This window comes from Sinohyriopsis cumingii, chromosome 8, assembly GCF_028554795.1.
Source record: "Sinohyriopsis cumingii isolate HCF-2022 chromosome 8, ASM2855479v2, whole genome shotgun sequence".
Lineage (NCBI taxonomy): Eukaryota > Metazoa > Mollusca > Bivalvia > Unionida > Unionidae > Sinohyriopsis > Sinohyriopsis cumingii.
The window spans coordinates 13,910,234-13,930,807 of NC_142968.1; the positions used below are offsets into that span (position 1 = coordinate 13,910,234).

At 34.3% G+C, this 20,574-nt stretch overlaps 1 protein-coding gene across 1 annotated transcript in view; it reads right to left on the bottom strand.

Moving 5' to 3' along the window:
• Positions 1–9,516: 9,516 nt before the first annotated feature.
• LOC149793009 (uncharacterized) overlaps positions 9,517–20,574 on the bottom strand; it is a 96,568-nt gene continuing 85,510 nt past the window's right edge. The window contains exons 28-31 of the mRNA XM_089968936.1: positions 20,475–20,559; positions 18,301–18,420; positions 13,987–14,091; positions 9,517–11,174 (exon numbers count right to left, since the gene is read on the bottom strand). Coding sequence (XP_089825062.1) covers positions 11,073–11,174; positions 13,987–14,091; positions 18,301–18,420; positions 20,475–20,559 — 412 coding nt within the window. The 3' untranslated portion in view covers positions 9,517–11,072. The remainder of the gene's footprint in view (positions 11,175–13,986; positions 14,092–18,300; positions 18,421–20,474; positions 20,560–20,574) is intronic.

Below are 20,574 nucleotides of genomic sequence, written 5' to 3' on the forward strand. Positions count from 1 at the left end.
TGAAAGATAATGTCCCAAAAGAAACTTCTACCGTGATTAATCAAAAAATGGTTCAGCCACTGCAGATAGAAAGTCAAAAATAGTTTTCCATTTGGTTGCAAAGGATGCAACTGTTGCTAGGGGAGATAACACAATAGCAATTTTGAAAGAGGACATCCAAAGAAACATTCCAACCAAGTTTGTTAAAATAATGGCTCAGCTATTCTGGAGAACAAGCTGAAATTATCTTTCCCATATGGTCACTATGGAATTCACAACATCGATAGGGGAATGCCCAGGATATAATTGTGACTGAGCATATTCCTACAAAGTGTAATTAAAACTAGCTCAGAGATCAAGAGGAAAAGTCGCAATATTTTTTTATATGGTTGATAATAAAGCCACACTGGGGGAAACCACCTCAGACAGAATTTATGGTGAAGCCCATCATCATAAACAGTCCTATCAGGTACATTTGAAAATGGCTCAGCCATTCTGGAGAAGTTAAAAACAGGTTTCCATTGGCTGTTGTGAAAGTTACACCAGTTCTAGAGAAGCCACCCTGGCCACAATTTGATTTTTATAAAAGTTGTTCATCCGTCCTTGAGAAGTCAAAATTATTTTTCTACATGTCTGCAATGGAAATGAAAATCACTGCTAGAGAAGCCACCTGAGACACAAAGATTCCAACTAAGTTTGATTGGCAAAACAGTGTTTCCATTTTGGTTAATACAGAAGCCACCACATGTTAGAGAAGCCACCACATGTTAGAGGAGCTACCCAATGTTAGAGGAGCCACCACATGTTAGAGGAGCCACCCAATGCATTCGATAGGGCACATCAGGAGGAACATTCCTATCAAAATTTGATCATATTTTTGGGGGGAAGAAGTTGAAAATTACAATGTGGACAGCCAGCACATGACAGATGCCAGACCACACATACTGGATGCAGCGACATACCATAGTTTCACTTGGCTTTGTGGCCAGGTATCGTAAAAATGTAGGAAATACTAAAAATATGTACATGTACTTGACAAATCAATAATCAGAAGGGGCCGCGAGTGGCCGAGTGGTCTCAAACGCTCAGTGTTCCGGATCACTGCCATCTCACCTCTGTCTGCATGGGTTCGAGTCCAAGGCTCGGCTAGCGTGGGTACGTGGGAAAGCCTGCCAGTAGCTTCTCGTGGGTCGGTGGTTCTTCCCTGGGTTTTCCAGGGTTCTTCCTCCACCAGTTATACTGGCCGCCATGTATAGCCTATCTTGTGCTGAAAAATGGCGTTAAACCCTAGAACAACAACAACAACAACAACAACAACAATAATTAGAAACAATGAAAAAATTAATTAATACTTATTAACAGGTCTGCTCAGCAGGCAATTCATTGAAATATAAAACCAATAATCCTAAAAAGTTTTCACATAATACATGGTACAAAAATAGTGAATACAAAAATAGATGAAAAAAATGTGTGATAAGCATTTATAAATAAAAAATACCATAAACATGGAGTGTATCAAAAAATGACACAAACATATAAACCACAAATTCGAAAACAAAACAAAGATCTTGTACAGAAACAAATGGATTACTTCCTTTATCCATGAATGTAAATATCCCTGAAAATGACAAACCACACAAATTTATATGCATGTCGTTACAAACCACACGAATTGATATGCATGTCATGACAAACCACACAAATTTATATGCATGTCATGACAAACCACACAAATTGATATGCATGTCAAGACAAACCACACAAATTTATATGCATGTCATGACAAACCACACAAATCGATATGCATGTCATGACAAACCACACAAATTGATATGCATGTCATGACAAACCACACAAATTTATATGCATGTCAAGACAAACCACACAAATTTATATGCATGTCATGACAAACCACACATTTATATGCATGTCATGACAAACCACACACATTTATATGCATGTCATGACAAACCACACATTTATATGCATGTCATGACAAACCATACACATTTATATGCATGTCATGACAAACCACATTTATATGCATGTCATGACAAAACACACACATTTATATGCATGTCATGACAAACCACATTTATATGCATGTCATGACAAAACACACACATTTATATGCATGTCATGACAAAACACACAAATTTATATGCATGTCATGACAAACCACACAAATTTATATGCATGTCATTAAATGAATTTAAATTAGTTACATGATGAATAACACTCTCTTACTCCTGACCTTCAATCTGTTTACCCTTTAGATTTCATACTCTCACCCCTTCAGTACAAACACATCTGTTTATCCTTTAGATTTCATATCCTCACTCCATTAGTACAAACACATTTGTTTATCCTTTAGATTTCATATCCTCACTCCATCAGTATAAACACATTTGTTTATCCTTTAGATTTCATACTCTTACACTTCAGTATAAACACATCTGTTCACCCTTTAGATTTCATACTTTCACCCCTTCAGTATAAACACATCAGTTTATCCTTTAGATTTCATATCCTCACTCCATCAGTATAAACACGTATTTATCTTTTAGATTTCATACTTTCACCCCTTCAGTATAAACACATCTGTTTATCCTTTAGATTTCATATCCTCACTCCATCAGTAAAAACATGTGTTTATCTTTTAGATTTCATACTCTCATTCCTTCAGTGAAAGTACATCTGATTACCCTTTAGATTTCATACTCTCACTCCTTTGGTAGAAATAACACATCTGTTTTGTCTTTACAATTCATACACTTAAACATTAAGAAAAATATGGGGTTTTTGGATGAAAAACTAGACATATATTTTCTTTATTTTGTATATTGTGCTGCAGGAAATCAAAAGTGTTTTTCAATCAAATCAAATTACCAACTTGCCAACATCAATGTCTTCCACACTTGTATGTTATAAAAAGCATTTAATCATATCAAATTGCAAACTTGCTGATATCAATTGCTATGTTTGTATGACATAAAAAGCTTTTGATCAAATCAAATTAGCAACACTCTGACACCGTCTTCCATGTTTACATGATATAAAAAGCTTCTGATCAAATCAAATTACCAACACTCTGACACCGTCTTCCATGTTTGTATGATACAAAAAGCTTTTGATCAAATCAAATTACCAACACAATGACACCATCTTCCAGGTTTGTATGATATAAAAAGCTTTTGATCATATCAAATTACCAACACTATGACACCATCTTCCAGGTGTGTATGATATAAAAAGCTTTTGATCATATCAAATTACCAACACTATGACACCATCTTCCAGGTTTGTATGATATAAAAAGCTTTTGATGATATCAAATTACCAACACTATGACACCATCTTCCAGGTTTGTATGATATAAAAAGCTTTTGATGATATCAAATTACCAACACTGACATCATCTTCCAGGTTTGTATGATATAAAAAGCTTTTGATCAAATCAAATTACCAACACAATGATACCATCTTCCAGGTTTGTATGATATAAAAAGCTTTTGATGATATCAAATTACCAACACTGACATCATCTTCCAGGTTTGTATGATATAAAAATCTTTTGATCATATCAAATTACCAACACTATGACACCATCTTCCAGGTCTGTATGATATAAAAAGCTTTTGATCATATCAAATTACCAACACTATGACACCATCTTCCAGGTTTGTATGATATAAAAAGCTTTTGATGATATCAAATTACCAACACTGACATCATCTTCCAGGTTTGTATGATAAAAAAAGTTTTTGATGATATCAAATTGCCAACACTATGACACCATCTTCCAGGTGTGTATGATATAAAAAGCTTTTGATCATATCAAATTACCAACACTGACACCATCTTCCAGGTTTGTATGATATAAAAAGCTTTTGATGATATCAAATTACCAACACTGACATCATCTTCCAGGTTTGTATGATAAAAAAAGTTTTTGATGATATCAAATTGCCAACACTGACATCATCTTCCATGATTGTATGATATAAAAAGCTTTTGATGATATCAAATTACCAACACTGACATCATCTTCCAGGCGTGTATGATATAAAAAGCTTTTGATGATATCAAATTACCAACACAATGACATCATCTTCCAGGTGTGTATGATATAAAAAGCTTTTGATGATATCAAATTACCAACACTGACATCATCTTCCATGATTGTATGATATAAAAGGCTTTTGATGATATCAAATTACCAACACAATGACATCATCTTCCATGATTGTATATTATATAAAATGTAGCATAAGAAGTAAGTTTAGATCACAATATTTTTCAAACAGACATTTGTGTATTTCTGTTTTTAAGAGGCAAAAAGCTGTGAATTCTGAAACTTCTGTGCAATTAAATGTTAATAACTGTAAATGTCATAAATCACTCCAGCTACATTTCCACCAAACACATCTCTAGTACCCTGAAAAACTATGCCTAAAATAGCATACAGTAATTTCATTTACTGTTCACAAAAATACTGGCCAACAATCAAATTTGATTTAGTCTGTGCTGGACATGGCTTTGGTGGGAAAGGGGGTCCTGATGTGTATCAAACTAATAATTGTCAGGGTCTTTAAATTTACCATCTTAATTGTCAGGGTCTTTAAATTTACCATCTTAATTGTCAGGGTCTTTAAAATTACCATCTTAATTGTCAGGGTCTTTAAATTTACCATCTTACTTGTCAGAGTCTTTAAATTTACCATCTTAATTGTCTGGGTCTTTAAATTTACCATTTGTAGCAATAACAAAATCCACAAAATATTGGTACTGTATGTACTCACTTATAAGTCGAGGCCAACTCCAAACTTCGAAGGCACAGATCTGCCATCAGAAAATGCACTGGCAAATCTGGGTCCATGCAATTTGTTATGAATAAACAGCAGAACAAACAATGTAGGCCCTTATCTGCCAGTACATTGTGATGACAGATCTGGGTCTTTGTTATCTGCAACATAATGGCAAGTACATATGGTACACCTGAATAAAGATGAATGCACAGTATATGTAAATGGTGGGGAACTGGGGGAACAATTTGGGGTGAAATGTGCTCAGCCAATGATGGACTTTATCACACAGTTTAGCTATGTGGCAACTTTGTAAAATAAATGTAATGTGTTTATCCTTGATGCATATTATATTTATAACTAAAATGAGGACAGCTAATTTGCTATTTTGAAAAATAGTTCCAAAGAATGTACAATTGTTTTTTGAAAAAACAGCACTATCCCCATATTTTGCTGTTAAACAAGCCACCTATCCATTTACATATATATGCATGAGTGACTCCATTCCCCTGACCCTCCGACCTATCACAAAGGAACAAACGGATGGATAAAACTTCTCAAATCTAAAATTGTTTTGCATAAAATCAGATAATACAAAATCATAGCCTATGATATGAAGCATTAAGCTGTGTATGACATTAACTATGTAGGCATGCACACTCATATGAGAAGAACCAGAATCCCTACCTTTCTTTGAAAAGCATGGGAATAAAAAGAAAAGCAGAAATGTGTTCATAGGACACAGATCCCCTCCTCTGTTTGAATGACTGGTGCAACTAACAGCAGTAAATTTGGAAGAATTTCTACATGTATTTATGAACATGCCACAGAATGTTCAGAATGGATAAAAAGGGAAATAACTGTAGAAAAAATCATGGAAGCATGATGCTGGAACAATATGAAAATGTTCAACTGATATCATCAAACGTTGTATGACTAGCTGCACACATAAAATGTCTAATATGTAAACATCTGTAAACATGTAAACCCCAAGGTATTACACATCTAACACAAAATAGAGGCATAACTCTAAACTAACTCATTGGACATGATAACAGAACATTGAAAAATACTGACAATGCAAAAAATGTCTGCCAAATTTTAACACATTGCATGGATAGATGCTGGAGTAGTTTGCATAAGGATGGTATTTGGAAGGTACAAACATGATAAATGCCATGATAGGCTGCTGACAGGTGCATGAATCACAGATATACATATAATTAAAATACAAACCTCTTTCCAGGACACTACTTCTTATTATCAACTATTAAAAAGGTGCGCAACACCCCAGTTAATGACAAGGTAATGACTGTTCCAGTGAAACATAGACAGTACCCAGAAAAAACACATTTAATGTAAGTAATTCCCCACAGATACAGTGTAGAATTCTGTATGATTTTCATCAGAACTCAGGGGGTTCATTTACTGATATTCACTTAAAGATGTCTAAGCGAAGTTCCATCAAGTATCTTATTTAAATATAATACTGTAAATCTCAGCTAGAGTACCTTGGATAGGGCATTAAGTGCCGGCTTGTGTGTACAAGAGTACCTTGGATAGGGCATTAAGTGCCGGCTGGTGTGTACAAGAGTACCTTGGATAGGGCATTAAGTGCCAGCTTGTGTATACAAGAGTACCTTGGATAGGGCATTAAGTGCCAGCTTGTGTGTACAAGAGTACCTTGGATAGGGCATTAAGTGCCAGCTTGTGTGTACAGTCATCCATGTAGATAGATGAAACTGTTCTCCAGAAATCACTTTCCTTCTGTCCGTTGCAGTGACCCTGATGGATGACCTTTTGACCACCAAAATTTACAGGCTTTTTCCTTAATCCAAGTGTAAGAAATCCACATAGCCATTTAATGTAGAACAAATGCTACTGTGTAGAAACCATTTATCTTCTGTCAGTTAGAGCAATCTTGGACCTTTTGACTCCAAAATCAAGTTTTTTCCTTACTCCGAAAGCAAGCCATCCACAAAGCTTGGGCTAGGCATGTGATGTAGAATTAATGTTATTGTGCAGGATATATTTTTTTATTCTTTTTGTCACAGTATCCTTGGTATTTGACATTCTGACCCTGAAATTGGTTTGGTTCTGCCTCACCTCCAAGTGCAAGGCATCCACAAAGTCTGGTAACAACAGATGTTGAAAAAGTTGTTGAGCAGAAGACATTTTCCTTGTTTTAGTGACAATGACCTTGACCTTCTGATTATCGAGTTTTTGCTTCCTTACCTCAAAAACAAGCCATCCACAACATTTGGTGAGAGGACATGCTGCAGGGCTGAAGTTACCAGGTAGAAGCCTTTTTTCAGCCACACTGATTGAACATCTGGATTAAAAACTTTAAGAGATATTTCCTTACTTAAAGTGTAAGCTATCCAGGAGATCAGACAACGACATATGCTGCAGAATTGAAGTTATTGTGCAGAAACCATTTTTCTTTCTTTTTTTAGTTACAAAGACAGCCTTGACCTTTAAGCTTTTTAAACTCTAAAATCAATAGAATTCTTCCTTACCCATGCAAGCCATCTACAAAGTTTGGTAATGGTAGATAGTGTACAAGATCATAACATAATAAATTCCACATTACGACAAGGATATAAACATTTATCAAGAATGAAAGTTAAGAATTTGGGAAGGAAAGGATTTTTGGTAACATGCAATGTAAAATCATTAAACAATCAGAATCATATTTTTCTGGGCAAAACATTTTGTTTGCTAACACACTGTGTTCAGTGTATTCAAGGAACTTTAATAATGCCAGATTTGTTGGTGGTTGGTGGGGTTTAATAGTACTTTTAACACATTGGTTATTTTATGTCAAAGAAATGAGAGTTAGAGCCTTTCCCAAAGACGCACCAAGGCAGCTGACCCTGGCTGGTCTGGGTGGATATCAAACCCTTGACCCTTGGATTATGACTGAGCTACCTACCATGGTATCACAAGGACTTTATGATTTACAATGCAGTAAAAGTTTCGAATTAAGACCATCTTCTAGACTTGGAGAAAGTGCTTTTGATTTTGATGTGGTCTTATTTACACAGAACAATAGAACCAAACTAACACAGTCTTAATTTGGTAATGGTTTTCACTCTGAGGTGTACATTATTTATGGTTTGGTCTTTAACACGGGTATATCCATAATGAGAAGTTATCTTAGATATGCTTATCTTCCAGATTTCAAAGTATTTCTTATACAATTGTTTGTGAATATAATATACCCGCTATTTATATAGACTGCTTTGAAAAAATGCCAGTGAGCACTTGCATGAAAAACACATTATGGAGCTGAACTACTGACAATAAAATGACAATATCACTGATAAATGAGACAAATCTCTGCAAGCAAAAACTAAATATCATAAAATAAAATAAAAAAACAGTATTATAATTCAGTCCAATTCGTGAAACTTGTCCTTACCTAAACCATATCACAGCATCCTTGAAAAACAATACAAATGTTATGCTTTAACACATAATTTTCATGCTGAAAAGTGTAATAATGCCATGTCATAACATCATATGCCACATTGTGATATAAGATCTAGTAATAACACAAATCAATATTATCTCCGAAATCGCAAATACTGTAGATGCTCACTTATAAGTTATCATTTTTAAAACTGAAAATTAGATTTGTGCTAAGTAGGGATTGTCTTATAAGCAAGAAAAAAACCCCATGATAAATCTAAGGGTAATATTGGAAACCCTATATTTTTGCAGTACACACAAAATACTGGCAATTCAAATATTTTTTTTGTTTTACAGCCATTCCAGAAATGCATATATGGTATGCACTGTGATCATTCATTTTCTTTATGATATTTGTTGTACTAAACTTGTATAACATTTATTTGGATTTTAATAATTTGAAAATATTATTAATGTCATGAAAACTGCAGAATTTGAATTTAGCGTGTCAGAAAAACAGGCATAGGACTGGTGCAAGAATAAGTCAACTATCAGTAAAAATGCCAATTATCTGAAGAAATATCAAGTCATGGAAATCAGTGTTATATGCTGTGGGTGTTTAAGTGTGTTGTTTCCATTTCTGTGCAAGTCCAAAACAACCCATGTTTGTATTATATTGTGTTTGCTGTATCAACACTGTTTGTGACTGATGCAATCAAAGTTTAGATTCAATTTAAATTTGCCTTTATCACAGGCCAGATCTAATTCCAAATGATATTTCCTAAGTTATCTGCCAGTTGACATGGAACAACAACCAATCTTGTTTTCCCAGTTAACAAGTTCTTTTGACAGAGCCATGAATGTAATACATATTCAGTGCTCAAGTATAAATATTGCTCAAGTATAAATATTGCTCAAGTATAAATATTCAGTGCTCAAGTATACATATTCAGTGCTCAAGTATATTCCTACTTTAAAGTTAACTGTTAGAGCCTCTTTTGAGCAATTTAACAACTCCCAGTTTGTTTGACTTTAAAAACACAGCATATAATGGAAGCAACCGCTTTGTTTTCCCAGTTGATAATCCTTTCATAGAGGCATAAATCTGACATTGTTCAAACCTTGATCCCTGGCTGCACCATGTGCATACTGCAACCTGGATCCCTTGCTGCACCATGTGCATACTACAACCTGGATCCCTGACTGCACCATGTGCATACTACAACCTTGATCCCTGACTGCACCATGTGCATACTACAACCTTGATCCCTGGCTGCACCATGTGCATACTGCAACTTGGATCCCTGGCTGCACCATGTGCATACTACAACCTTGATCCCTGGCTGCACCATGTGCATACTGCATCCTTGATCCCTGGCTGCACCATGTGCATACTACAACCTGGATCCCTGGCTGCACCATGTGCATACTACAACCTTGATCCCTGGTTGCACCATGTGCATACTACAACCTTGATCCCTGGCTGCACCATGTGCATACTGCAACCTTGATCCCTGGCTGCATCATGTGCATACTGCAACCTTTGGATGTTTGCCTAAACAAACTGTTTATACCAAATACATGAAAGCATTGGCACAGTTTCAATACAGATGAGTCTAAAATACTGACATTAGCAAGAAATCTGAGGTGTCCAGGGACTGAATTAGTATTCCAATAGAGACAATAATTCATGGGATAAAATGCTACTGGAGATAGTTATAAAGTCATTTAAGATATGTGGATTTTTTTATTGTTATGGATGCAATGAACTCTTCTGATGGCAATTAAAGACAAGAAATAGGAGTTGGACAATATTTACCATTACCAGACTTTACTTTTATAATTTATCTGTAAGGCTTTGGAATTCACATATTATTGTGAATTGGATCATCCTGGATTACCATTTTTATATGTGACTTATAATAAAATTCATATATTTATCATATAAATGGATTTAAAATTTCAAAGATTATAAATTTCTAAGGATTTTATTAAATAAAGATGGATAAAATATAAGTTCACTTAATATAATTGTATTTATTTTACGGTGGGTTTTTATTTATTCCTATCTATTCATACAATTTGGTTAGTTTATTTATCCAAAGTGCAAAGTACATAATTAGGAGGATCAAATAAAAATTAGCTCTATGCAGCCTTAAGAAAGCAGGGCAGGCAGAGATGGAGTGGGGTATTAGCTTACAGTCAAGCGGTTTTTTAATTTTCCGTTATAAGGATTTAACAATTTCACGTAAGGATTGAAACATTTGATTTGAATTTTCATTTCTGAATCAGATCTCAAAAATGGGGAAAATAATATATATATATATATATATATATATATATATATATATATATATATGATCCATTGAACTGGACAGCTTTCTCCAACTGATAAGAACATTTGTACAATGGAATTTAAAGTAAAAAAAAATTTAAAATCTTGAGCTATTTAAAATTTTCTCAAATTGAGAAATCAAAAATTGGCACGTAAATGAAATTCAAGCTATGTAGAGTTGTACATTACACAAAATACTGTACATGTAACATTTATATTTGGATCATTGACTAACAGACCAGCTTCACAATGCATCTAAAATGAAATAAAAAAGTTAAAATGTTAAGCAGTTTTGTGTTTTGTTTCTTTGTGTCAGTTACATAAAGGGTTTTTACTAAATTATCTGAAAATTGTCATGATCCAGATCTTCTGATATTGACAACTCTATGTAATATAGCAATCAGGATCAAATTATTATGAAAAGTAACATATATCTCAAATTCTTCCAAAATATTTCTTTTCATCCTTGAGTTACGTTTCAAGATTTATTCAACCTCGAAAATCTTGACAGATCTGTGATGCCCTGTACTGTCTCTAAGTTACTGAATCATACAAACTTTGCTCTCTTTCTCAGGCTGCACATTTCTTGGAGGTGCCAAAACAAACCTTTTCTTCTTATTTAACACCTGAGTAAGTTGCTCCTGCAAAAAGAAACAGGACGACCGAGTCATTTTAATAACTCAAAAATAACTCAAAATGAAATCATAGCAGGCCCCATATTCACAAAGCTCCTAGGCTTCAACATATGCACAACTCAGATAGTGTACAGGCAGAAATATAATATTTCTAATCTGAAAGTTTTTTTTAAAAATCTCTGCTTTTAACATGTTGCTCAAACAAGGCCAATTAACAAATTGTTCCATGTAACTATACCCAACCCTTTATCACAGCTTATTCTGACAATACAATAGCAAGAATTTTCTTGGAGCATTTTATCACATATATTACATTTCCGATTATTGACCTTCTTAGAACCACTAGAGTGTCTAATTAAAGAAGGATCATATATATATATATATATATATATATATATATATATATATATATATATATAAAGTCTCCTGTAAACAATGTCAACATTACATATTACATTCCCTATTATTAACCCTCTTGTAACTATTGCAGTGTCCATATAAAGAAGTATATATCTTGCAAAAACAGTAAATATTACATTTCCCACCAGTCTCCATGACAAGTGTTAATATGTTGTTGAACTTGTGTTACTTGTGAATTTTAGTATAACAGCTTCAGAAGCCAAAACAAAGTCAATATCTTGTATTCCAAACTTATATTTATTGACAAGGCTATATCCTGTATTCCAAAATTGTATTTATTAACAAGGCTATAGCCTGTATTCGAAATGAATTCTTATTGACCAGTCAGTATTCTTAATTCCAAACTTGAATTTACTGACAAGGCAGTATCCTGTGTTCCATACTTTTATTTACTGACAAGTCAGTATAATGTATTCCAAAGTTGAATTTATTGACAAGTCATTATCATGCATTCCAAACTTTTATTTATTTACAAGTCAATATCCAGTATTCCAAACTTTTATCTTGTATTCCAAACATGATATTTATTGACAAGTCAGGATGTTGTATTCCAAACTTTCATTTATTGACAAATCAATATCCAGTATTACAAACTTTTATCCTGTATTCCAAACTTGATATTTAATAACAAGTCAGGATCGTATATTCCAAACCTGTATCTACTGACAAGTCAATATCCTGTATTCCAAACTTGATATTTATTGACAAACTTGATATTTATTGACATGTCAATATCCTGTATTCCAAACTTGTATTTATTGACAAGTCAGTATCCTGTATTCAAAACTTGATATTTACTGACAAGTCAATATCCTGTATTCCAAACTTGTATGTATTGACAAGTTAGCATCCTGTATACCAAACTCTATATTTACTGACAAGTCAGTATCCTGTATTCCAAACTTGATATTTACTGACAAGTCAGTATCCTGTATTCCAAACTTGTATGTATTGACAAGTCAGTAGCCTGTATACCAAACTTGATATTTACTGACAAGTCAATATCCTGTATTCAAAAATTGTATGTATTGCTCAGGCAATATTTTTCCAATGTTTTATGACAGTGGCAAACTTCATATCAAAATACCTATTATGCTTGACAATAGTATAAATTTATGTCTAAAAAAGTCCATGTGGCAAGATTCGATAGATATACAAAGAGGTATGTCAGTAACTGGGGAATTAGAAGTAGAAAGGCAACATTATTATATGTACAGCTGTGGATGTTTACTTAAACAGACCAAGATTATTGTATGTACAGCTGTGGATGTTTGCCTAAACAGACCAACATTATTGCATGTACAGCTGTGGATGTTTGCCTAAACAGACCAACATTATTGTATGTACAGCTGTGGATGTTTACCTAAACAGACCAACAATATTGTATGTACAGCTGTGGATGTTTACCTACACAGACCAACATTATTATATGTACAGCTGTGGATGTTTACCTACACAGACCAACAATATTGTATGTTCAGCTGTGGATGTTTGCTTAAACAGACCAACATTATTGCATGTACAGCTGTGGATGTTTGCCTAAACAGACCAACATTATTGTATGTACAGCTGTGGATGTTTACCTAAACAGACCAACAATATTGTATGTACAGCTGTGGAAGTTTACCTACACAGACCAACATTATTATATGTACAGCTGTGGATGTTTACATTCACAGACCAACAATATTGTATGTTCAGCTGTCGATGTTTGCTTAACAGACCAACATTATCGCATGTACAGCTGTGGATGTTTGCCTAAACAGACCAACATTATTGTATGTACAGCTGTGGATGTTTACCTAAACAGACCAACAATGCTGTATGTACAGCTGTGGATGTTTGCTTAAACAGACCAACATTATTGTACGTACAGCTGTGGATGTTTACTTAAACCGACCAACATTACTGTATGTACAGCTGTGGATGTTTACCTAAACAGACCAAAAATATTATTATGTACAGCTGTGGATGTTTACTTAAACTGACCAACATTACTGTACGTACAGCTGTGGATGTTTACCTAAACAGACCAACATTATTGTATGTACAGCTGTGGATGTTTGCTTAAACTGACCAACATTATTATATGTACAGCTGTGGATGTTTACCTAAACAGAATAGGAGATAGATAGAGCAGCCAGCTGTAGTTAACAGAGTGGGTGAGTGGATGTGAGAAGAGAGAGTGGGAGAAAACCCTGTGGCTAAATTCACTGAAATGAACCTAATTTTTGACTCAAAATTAATTCTTGAATCCAGGAATCTAATTCAATGGAATTAAAGCTGGACTAGTTCAATTAATCAAAAAGCTTCAGTCTGGATTAAAAATTTTTGACATGTCAGCGAACATGGGACCTAGTCTTATTGTTACCTGTAACAAAAAGATTCTATATAGTACCTGTAGTGATCGGACTAGATTCTGGTTGTCTTGCAGCATAAATTGTTGAGACTGTAACTGACTTTGTAAGAGATTTATCTGATCTCTAAGTGACTTTTCTCTCTCCTGAAACAAGAGGAAAAAAAGCCCATATAAAATTACTGTTACAAAATTGTAATTATAGTCCTAATATCTTTCTCTTTCTTTTGAAATCTGGACAAAAAAACTACCACCTGTTATCAAATAACATTCAAATATATCAGCATTGTGACATCACATCATAAGGACTAAATGTTACACTAAGACATGATCTGTGATACTTTGACATGATCTGTGACACTCTGACTTGAATCCTAGCAGTGTTTCAGGAATGAATTTCTTACATTTATAATATCACATCCAAAAGACTATATATCACACTATGACATGATCTGTGATACTTTGACATGATCTGCGACACTCTGACTTGAATCCTAGCAGTGTCTCAGGAATACATTTCTTACATTTATAATATCACATCCAAAAGACTATATATCACACTATGACATGATCTGTGATACTTTGACATGATCTGCGACACTCTGACTTGAATCCTAGCAGTGTCTCAGGAATACATTTCTTACATTTATAATATCACATCCAAAAGACTATACGTCACACTAAGACATGATCTTTGTTGTTTTCATTACCAAAAGTGTGTGTGATCCATCCACGAACTCTAGTGAAGGTACCCAGCTGAGAATAGAAGTTTTTCTGTAGAAGCCATATTTTAGTTTTGCAGCAAGTGGCCTGAACCTTTGAAGCTTTGATCCCATTTTCAATAAGCCTCTTCAATACCAACAGTATAAGCCATCAATAAACTTTGGTGGATGCACAGGGTTGGGAAGTGAAGCTTTAGTGCAGAAACCATTTTTCATTTTTCAACAAGTGACCTTGACATTCTGATTCTAAAATCAGTAGGCTTCTTCCTTACCCCAAAGTGCCAGACATTAACAAAGTTTAGTTCATTTTTATTTTTTCAATCTCAGTGATCTTCAACTTTGACCCCAATAATATATAGGCTTCCTTCTCGCCCCATGTACAAGACATCTATAACATTTGGTCCAGGTTTGTGACTGAACAAATATTAGTCTGCATATTAAAACTATGTTTGTTCTTTCATTTACTGACTGTAACGATGGACCATTAGATGCCAAGATCAATAGGTTCTTGCTTTCTTCAAGTGGAAGCTATTCACAGCGTATGGTAAAGTTAGACATGTAAAACTAAAGTTACTGAAAAGAAACCAAATAAGGCAACAGATTAATGGATGCCAGACAGATTGATGGATGCCAGACAGATTAATGGATGCCAGACAGATTGATGGATGCCAGACAGATTAATGGATGCCAGACAGATTGATGGATGCCAGACAGATTAATGGATGCCAGACAGATTGATGGATGCCAAAACATTTTCTGCTACACCATTTGGTTATTGCATACAATCTACAGTTCCATGTGATAATTTCAATATGGGCCCACTAGCCATGTAGGGATAATTAGGGGAAATAGGTCATCTTGTGAATTTAATGTGGTCTTATTTACCCAATAATGACATTGAGATATCCTTGAAATATTTACATATGAATCATGCAAAGATGTAACCATCCTTATCTGACTTTTAACAATGATCACTGGTGAAAAAGTGGTAGTATTTAACGTTTTCAAAAATGGATATTTTGACAAACCTAAGGGTCCAAACAATCCAAATTTTTAATTTTTTTTTTACAGGTTTGTGTGCCTTTTCTTGTGCTACTCTTAGATGAATATCCATATCTAATTATTGGTCATTACATAGAACAGTATGGGCCAATGTACCCTGTATCTAACTGCCCACACAAAATAGCTGAATAAGCATTAAAAAATTAATCAATTCTGAAAACTTGAAGAGCATAGATGGCTCCAATCAAAATACACTAAGCTAATAATAACACAACCACAAAATAATAACTATAATTAGGAGTTTGTGTTTGTATGTTTCTTTTTACACCTAAATTTACCTGGCTATATAGCCAAGAATGTACTGATGATCCATTAAACCCAATACATAAAAATTACATATGTAAGTCAATGACACATCACAGTGTATCAGATGTTTCCAAGGTATGCCACTAGAGGTATGACCTCATCTCGGCAACAATAATGTAAATGTGTACTTGTTTTTTTGTCTACCTTGTCTGTACATTGAAACCCCTGAAAACAGAAAACCCTTGAGACCAAATGTAACTTTGATCTGAGAGGTTTCAGTTTACCAAGGATATTGCAAGTATGAAAAAAACCCAGTGTTTTAGCATAAGTAAATAGATGTTCAAGCACATCATCATTGATACTGGCCTTAAATGTTTAGACAAAAAACCAGAATATTTTGAAAACCAAAATAACCTTAATGTTTTTCACATGATTTGAGACATGGCGAGAGAATTCACTTTTGTCTTATTACAATGATCATTAGCTTTAATTATAGAATCTATAGGTTTTGTTATGATCCTAAGTGCATGCCATACACAAAGCTTGGACAAAGAAATTAAATTGCAAAACCCATTTTTCTTTCAAACACAATGGCTTTGACAAAATCCTCTATACCTTAAGTGCAAGCTCAGCACAAACCCTGATCATATTATGTAGTCTAGAAGTAAAATTATCATGTATAACACATTTCTTCTCTCAGTCACTGTGACCTCTACATTTGACTCCTAAATTATTAAACATATTTTTTTACAACACAGGAAAAAAACTTTCGTGCAGAACTCATTCTTTTTTCAGTCTGTGACTTTATGCTTTGACCATTTGACCCTATAATAGATAGGCTTCTATCTTACCCCAAGTACAAGGTATTCATACTATGCCTATAATAGATAGGCTTCTGTCTTACCCCAAGTACAAGGTATTCATACTATGCCTATAAGAGATAGGCTTCTGTCTTACCCAAAGTACAAGGTATTCATACTATGCCTATAAGAGATAGGCTTCTGTCTTACCCCAAGTACAAGGTATTCATACTATGCTTATAATAGACAGGCTTCTGTCTTACCCCAAGTACAAGGTATTCATACTATGCCTATAATAAACAGGCTTCTGTCTTACCCCAAGTACAAGGTATTCATACTATGCCTATAATAAACAGGCTTCTGTCTTACCCCAAGTACAAGGTATTCATACTATGCCTATAATAAATAGGCTTCTGTCTTACCCCAAGTACAAGGTATTCATACTATGTCTATAATAGATAGGCTTCTGTCTTACCCCAAGTACAAGGTACTCATACTATGCCTATAATAGATAGGCTTCTGTCTTACCCCAAGTACAAGGTATTCATACTATGCCTATAACAGATAGGCTTCTATCTTACCCCAAGTACAAGGTATTCATCCTATGCCTATAACAGATAGGCTTCTGTCTTACCCCAAGTACAAGGTATTCATCCTATGCCTATAACAGATAGGCTTCTGTCTTACCCCAAGTACAAGGTATTCATACTATGCCTATAATAGATAGGCTTCTGTCTTACCCCAAGTACAAGGTATTCATACTATGCCTATAACAGATAGGCTTCTGTCTTACCCCAAGTACAAGGTATTCATACTATGCCTATAACAGATAGGCTTCTGTCTTACCCCAAGTACAAGGTATTCATACTATGCCTATAACAGATAGGCTTCTGTCTTACCCCAAGTACAAGGTATTCATACTATGCCTATAATAGACAGGCTTCTGTCTTACCCCAAGTACAAATTATTCATACTATGCCTATAACAGATAGGCTTCTGTCTTACCCCAAGTATATGGTATTCATACTATGCTGAAACCTTTCTTCTTTTTGGGTGACCCTGACCTCTGATATTTTGGCCACAATAACAACAGGTTGTTTTCTTTACTCTAACTGAAAGGTATCCACAAAGTTTTGTCTACAACTGTTAAGCTATTGTGCTAAAAACAATTTTTCTTCTTTCATTTAGTGACCATCACCGTTGACCTCTTGACCATGCAATTCAAAGACTTCTTCCTTATTTCACATGTAAGTCATCTACAAGGTTTGGTACTGCAGCTGGTGGAGAAATCAAGTTATTGTGTGCAAATAAAATAGGTAACTGACAGATTAATGATATCACAACAAAGTACCCTCTGCCTAATTGGAGGCATATACAAATTAACAAAAGTGGGAAAGAGAGACAGTCAAAGGTAAAAATATGTCCAATGTCTGTCATGGTGGGGAAATCTTTTTAAAACTCATTAATGCTATGTTATATCAACAATGTCATAAGATACACATTTTACATTTAGGTGTAGAAAGTACCTGTGCTATTCTCTCAGCTTCCAGACGCAGACGTTCCTGTTCTCTCTTGTGAGCTGCCTCCAGTTCCTTTAATCTTTCTTCTGCTCTCTGTTGCTCTTTTCTTGTCATTTGAAGCTCATTCTGCATAAAGATAGTCAATTAAGTATTTTCCAGTACAGATCAAGTCTGTACCACTATTATATCACAATAATTTCCAGTACAGATCAAGTCTGTACCACTATTAAATCACAGTATTTTCCAGTACATATCAAGTCTGTACCACTATTAAATCACAGTATATTCCAGTACAGATCAAGTCTGTACCACTATTAAATCACATTATTTTCCAGTACAGATCAAGTCTGTACCACTATTAAATCACAGTATTTTCCAGTACAGATCAAGTCTGTACCACTATTAAATCACACTATTTTCCAGTACAGATCACATCTGTACCACTATTAAATCACAAATAAAAGTTCACTGATGTGATACCAATTAACGGTACATTTAGAAATATTAAATTTCATATTCTTAGGCTTTTAATAAAATGCTTTGTATTTCTTTGAACTTTGTACATTAAAAAAAATAGTTGATTATTACAAAGAATATGGAAACTTCACTCATGGTGCTTCAACATCTATAAAAAAAATTTACTTTTAAAGCTGTAAACTAGTGGAAAAATTGCACACAACAGAAAAACATGATGAAATAATAATTTTGAAAGAACATTGTGAGGCATAAAATTGCTCAAGGATGACTGCTTTTGAAATGTTGGGGTAGTTAGATTTTGAAACAACCAATATTATTATACACACAAGGATGCAAACAATCAAAAACAACAAAAAATGTACAGGTTGGCTTGCATTTCCTTGTGCTATTATTATGCTGAATAACTATTCCAGAATTATGAGCCATTACACAGCAAAGTACAGGAAAAAGGACATTGTCACTAATTGTCCATGCAAGGGTCATTACACAGCAAAGTACGGGAAAAAGGACATTGTCACTATTTGTCAATGTAAGGGTCATTACTCAGCAAAGTACGGGAAAAAGGACATTGTCACTAATTGTCCATGCAAGGGTCATTACACAGCAAAGTACATGAAAAAGGACATTGTCACTAATTGTCCATGTAAGGGTCATTACACAGCAAAGTACAGGAAAAAGGACATTGTCACTAATTGTCCATGTAAGGGTCATTACACAGCAAAGTACATGAAAAAGGACATTGTCACTAATTGTCCATGTAAGGGTCATTACGCAGCAAAGTACAGGAAAAAGGACATTGTCACTAATTGTCCATGCAAGGGTCATTACACAGAAAAGTACAGGAAAAAGGACATTGTCACTAATTGTCTATGTAAAGGTCATTACACAGCAAAGTACGTGAAAAATGACATTGTCACTAATTGTCCATGTAAGGGTCATTACATGGGGAAAAGGACATTGTCACTAACTGTCCATGTATTACACAGCAAAGTAAGGAGAATTTAGCTTGTGTCTAATTGTTCAAGTAAGGGTCAATGCACAGCAAAATATGGGAAAAAGCTTTTGGCAACAAAAAAACCTGCCTGACAAATGTATGGCAGGTGAAAATTCACTAAATAATTTCAATACATCTTATATACTTTTGGTTGACATTATTATTTTCCTTCAAAGTACTGTTGTTGTAATTTTAAAATTGTATATAACGTTTTCTTTCTCGTTATTTTATTTGAGACAGAAAACACTATCATGTCATTTTATGTCCAATCTCACCCCCAGTTCCCAGAGTTAACGCACATCAAGGTCACGTCATAATATGATCATCAAATCACTGAGAGCTGCAAACAAAGCACAGATATTACAAAAGCAGAGAACATTAAAAGTAGATAAAAATACAAAATAAATAAACCGAAGAAAGAAAGTTTTCAAAGCAGCAATAAATTTCAACATAAATGTATGCAAAATTATATCTTTTTCATAATTATTTAACAAATACATAACCTAAGCTTGAAGTAATTTGGGACTTTACACAGCAAAGTACGGTGCTGAATTTAGACCTTATAAATAAATGTCAACATAAATGTATGCAGAATTATATCTTTTTTCATAACAATTTAATAAATACATGACCTAAGCTTAAAGTAATTTGGGGCTTTAGTGAGGGCTCAAGTTGAGGATTTTGTGAATAAGGTGTCAGAATTTCTTACCAGAAGAGCTTCCTCCCGTCTTTTAACTGTGACATCTGACACAAAACCCCTTGCAGTCAGCTGCTCCTTAAGGGCTGTGTTTTGTCTGAAAAAAGGGATA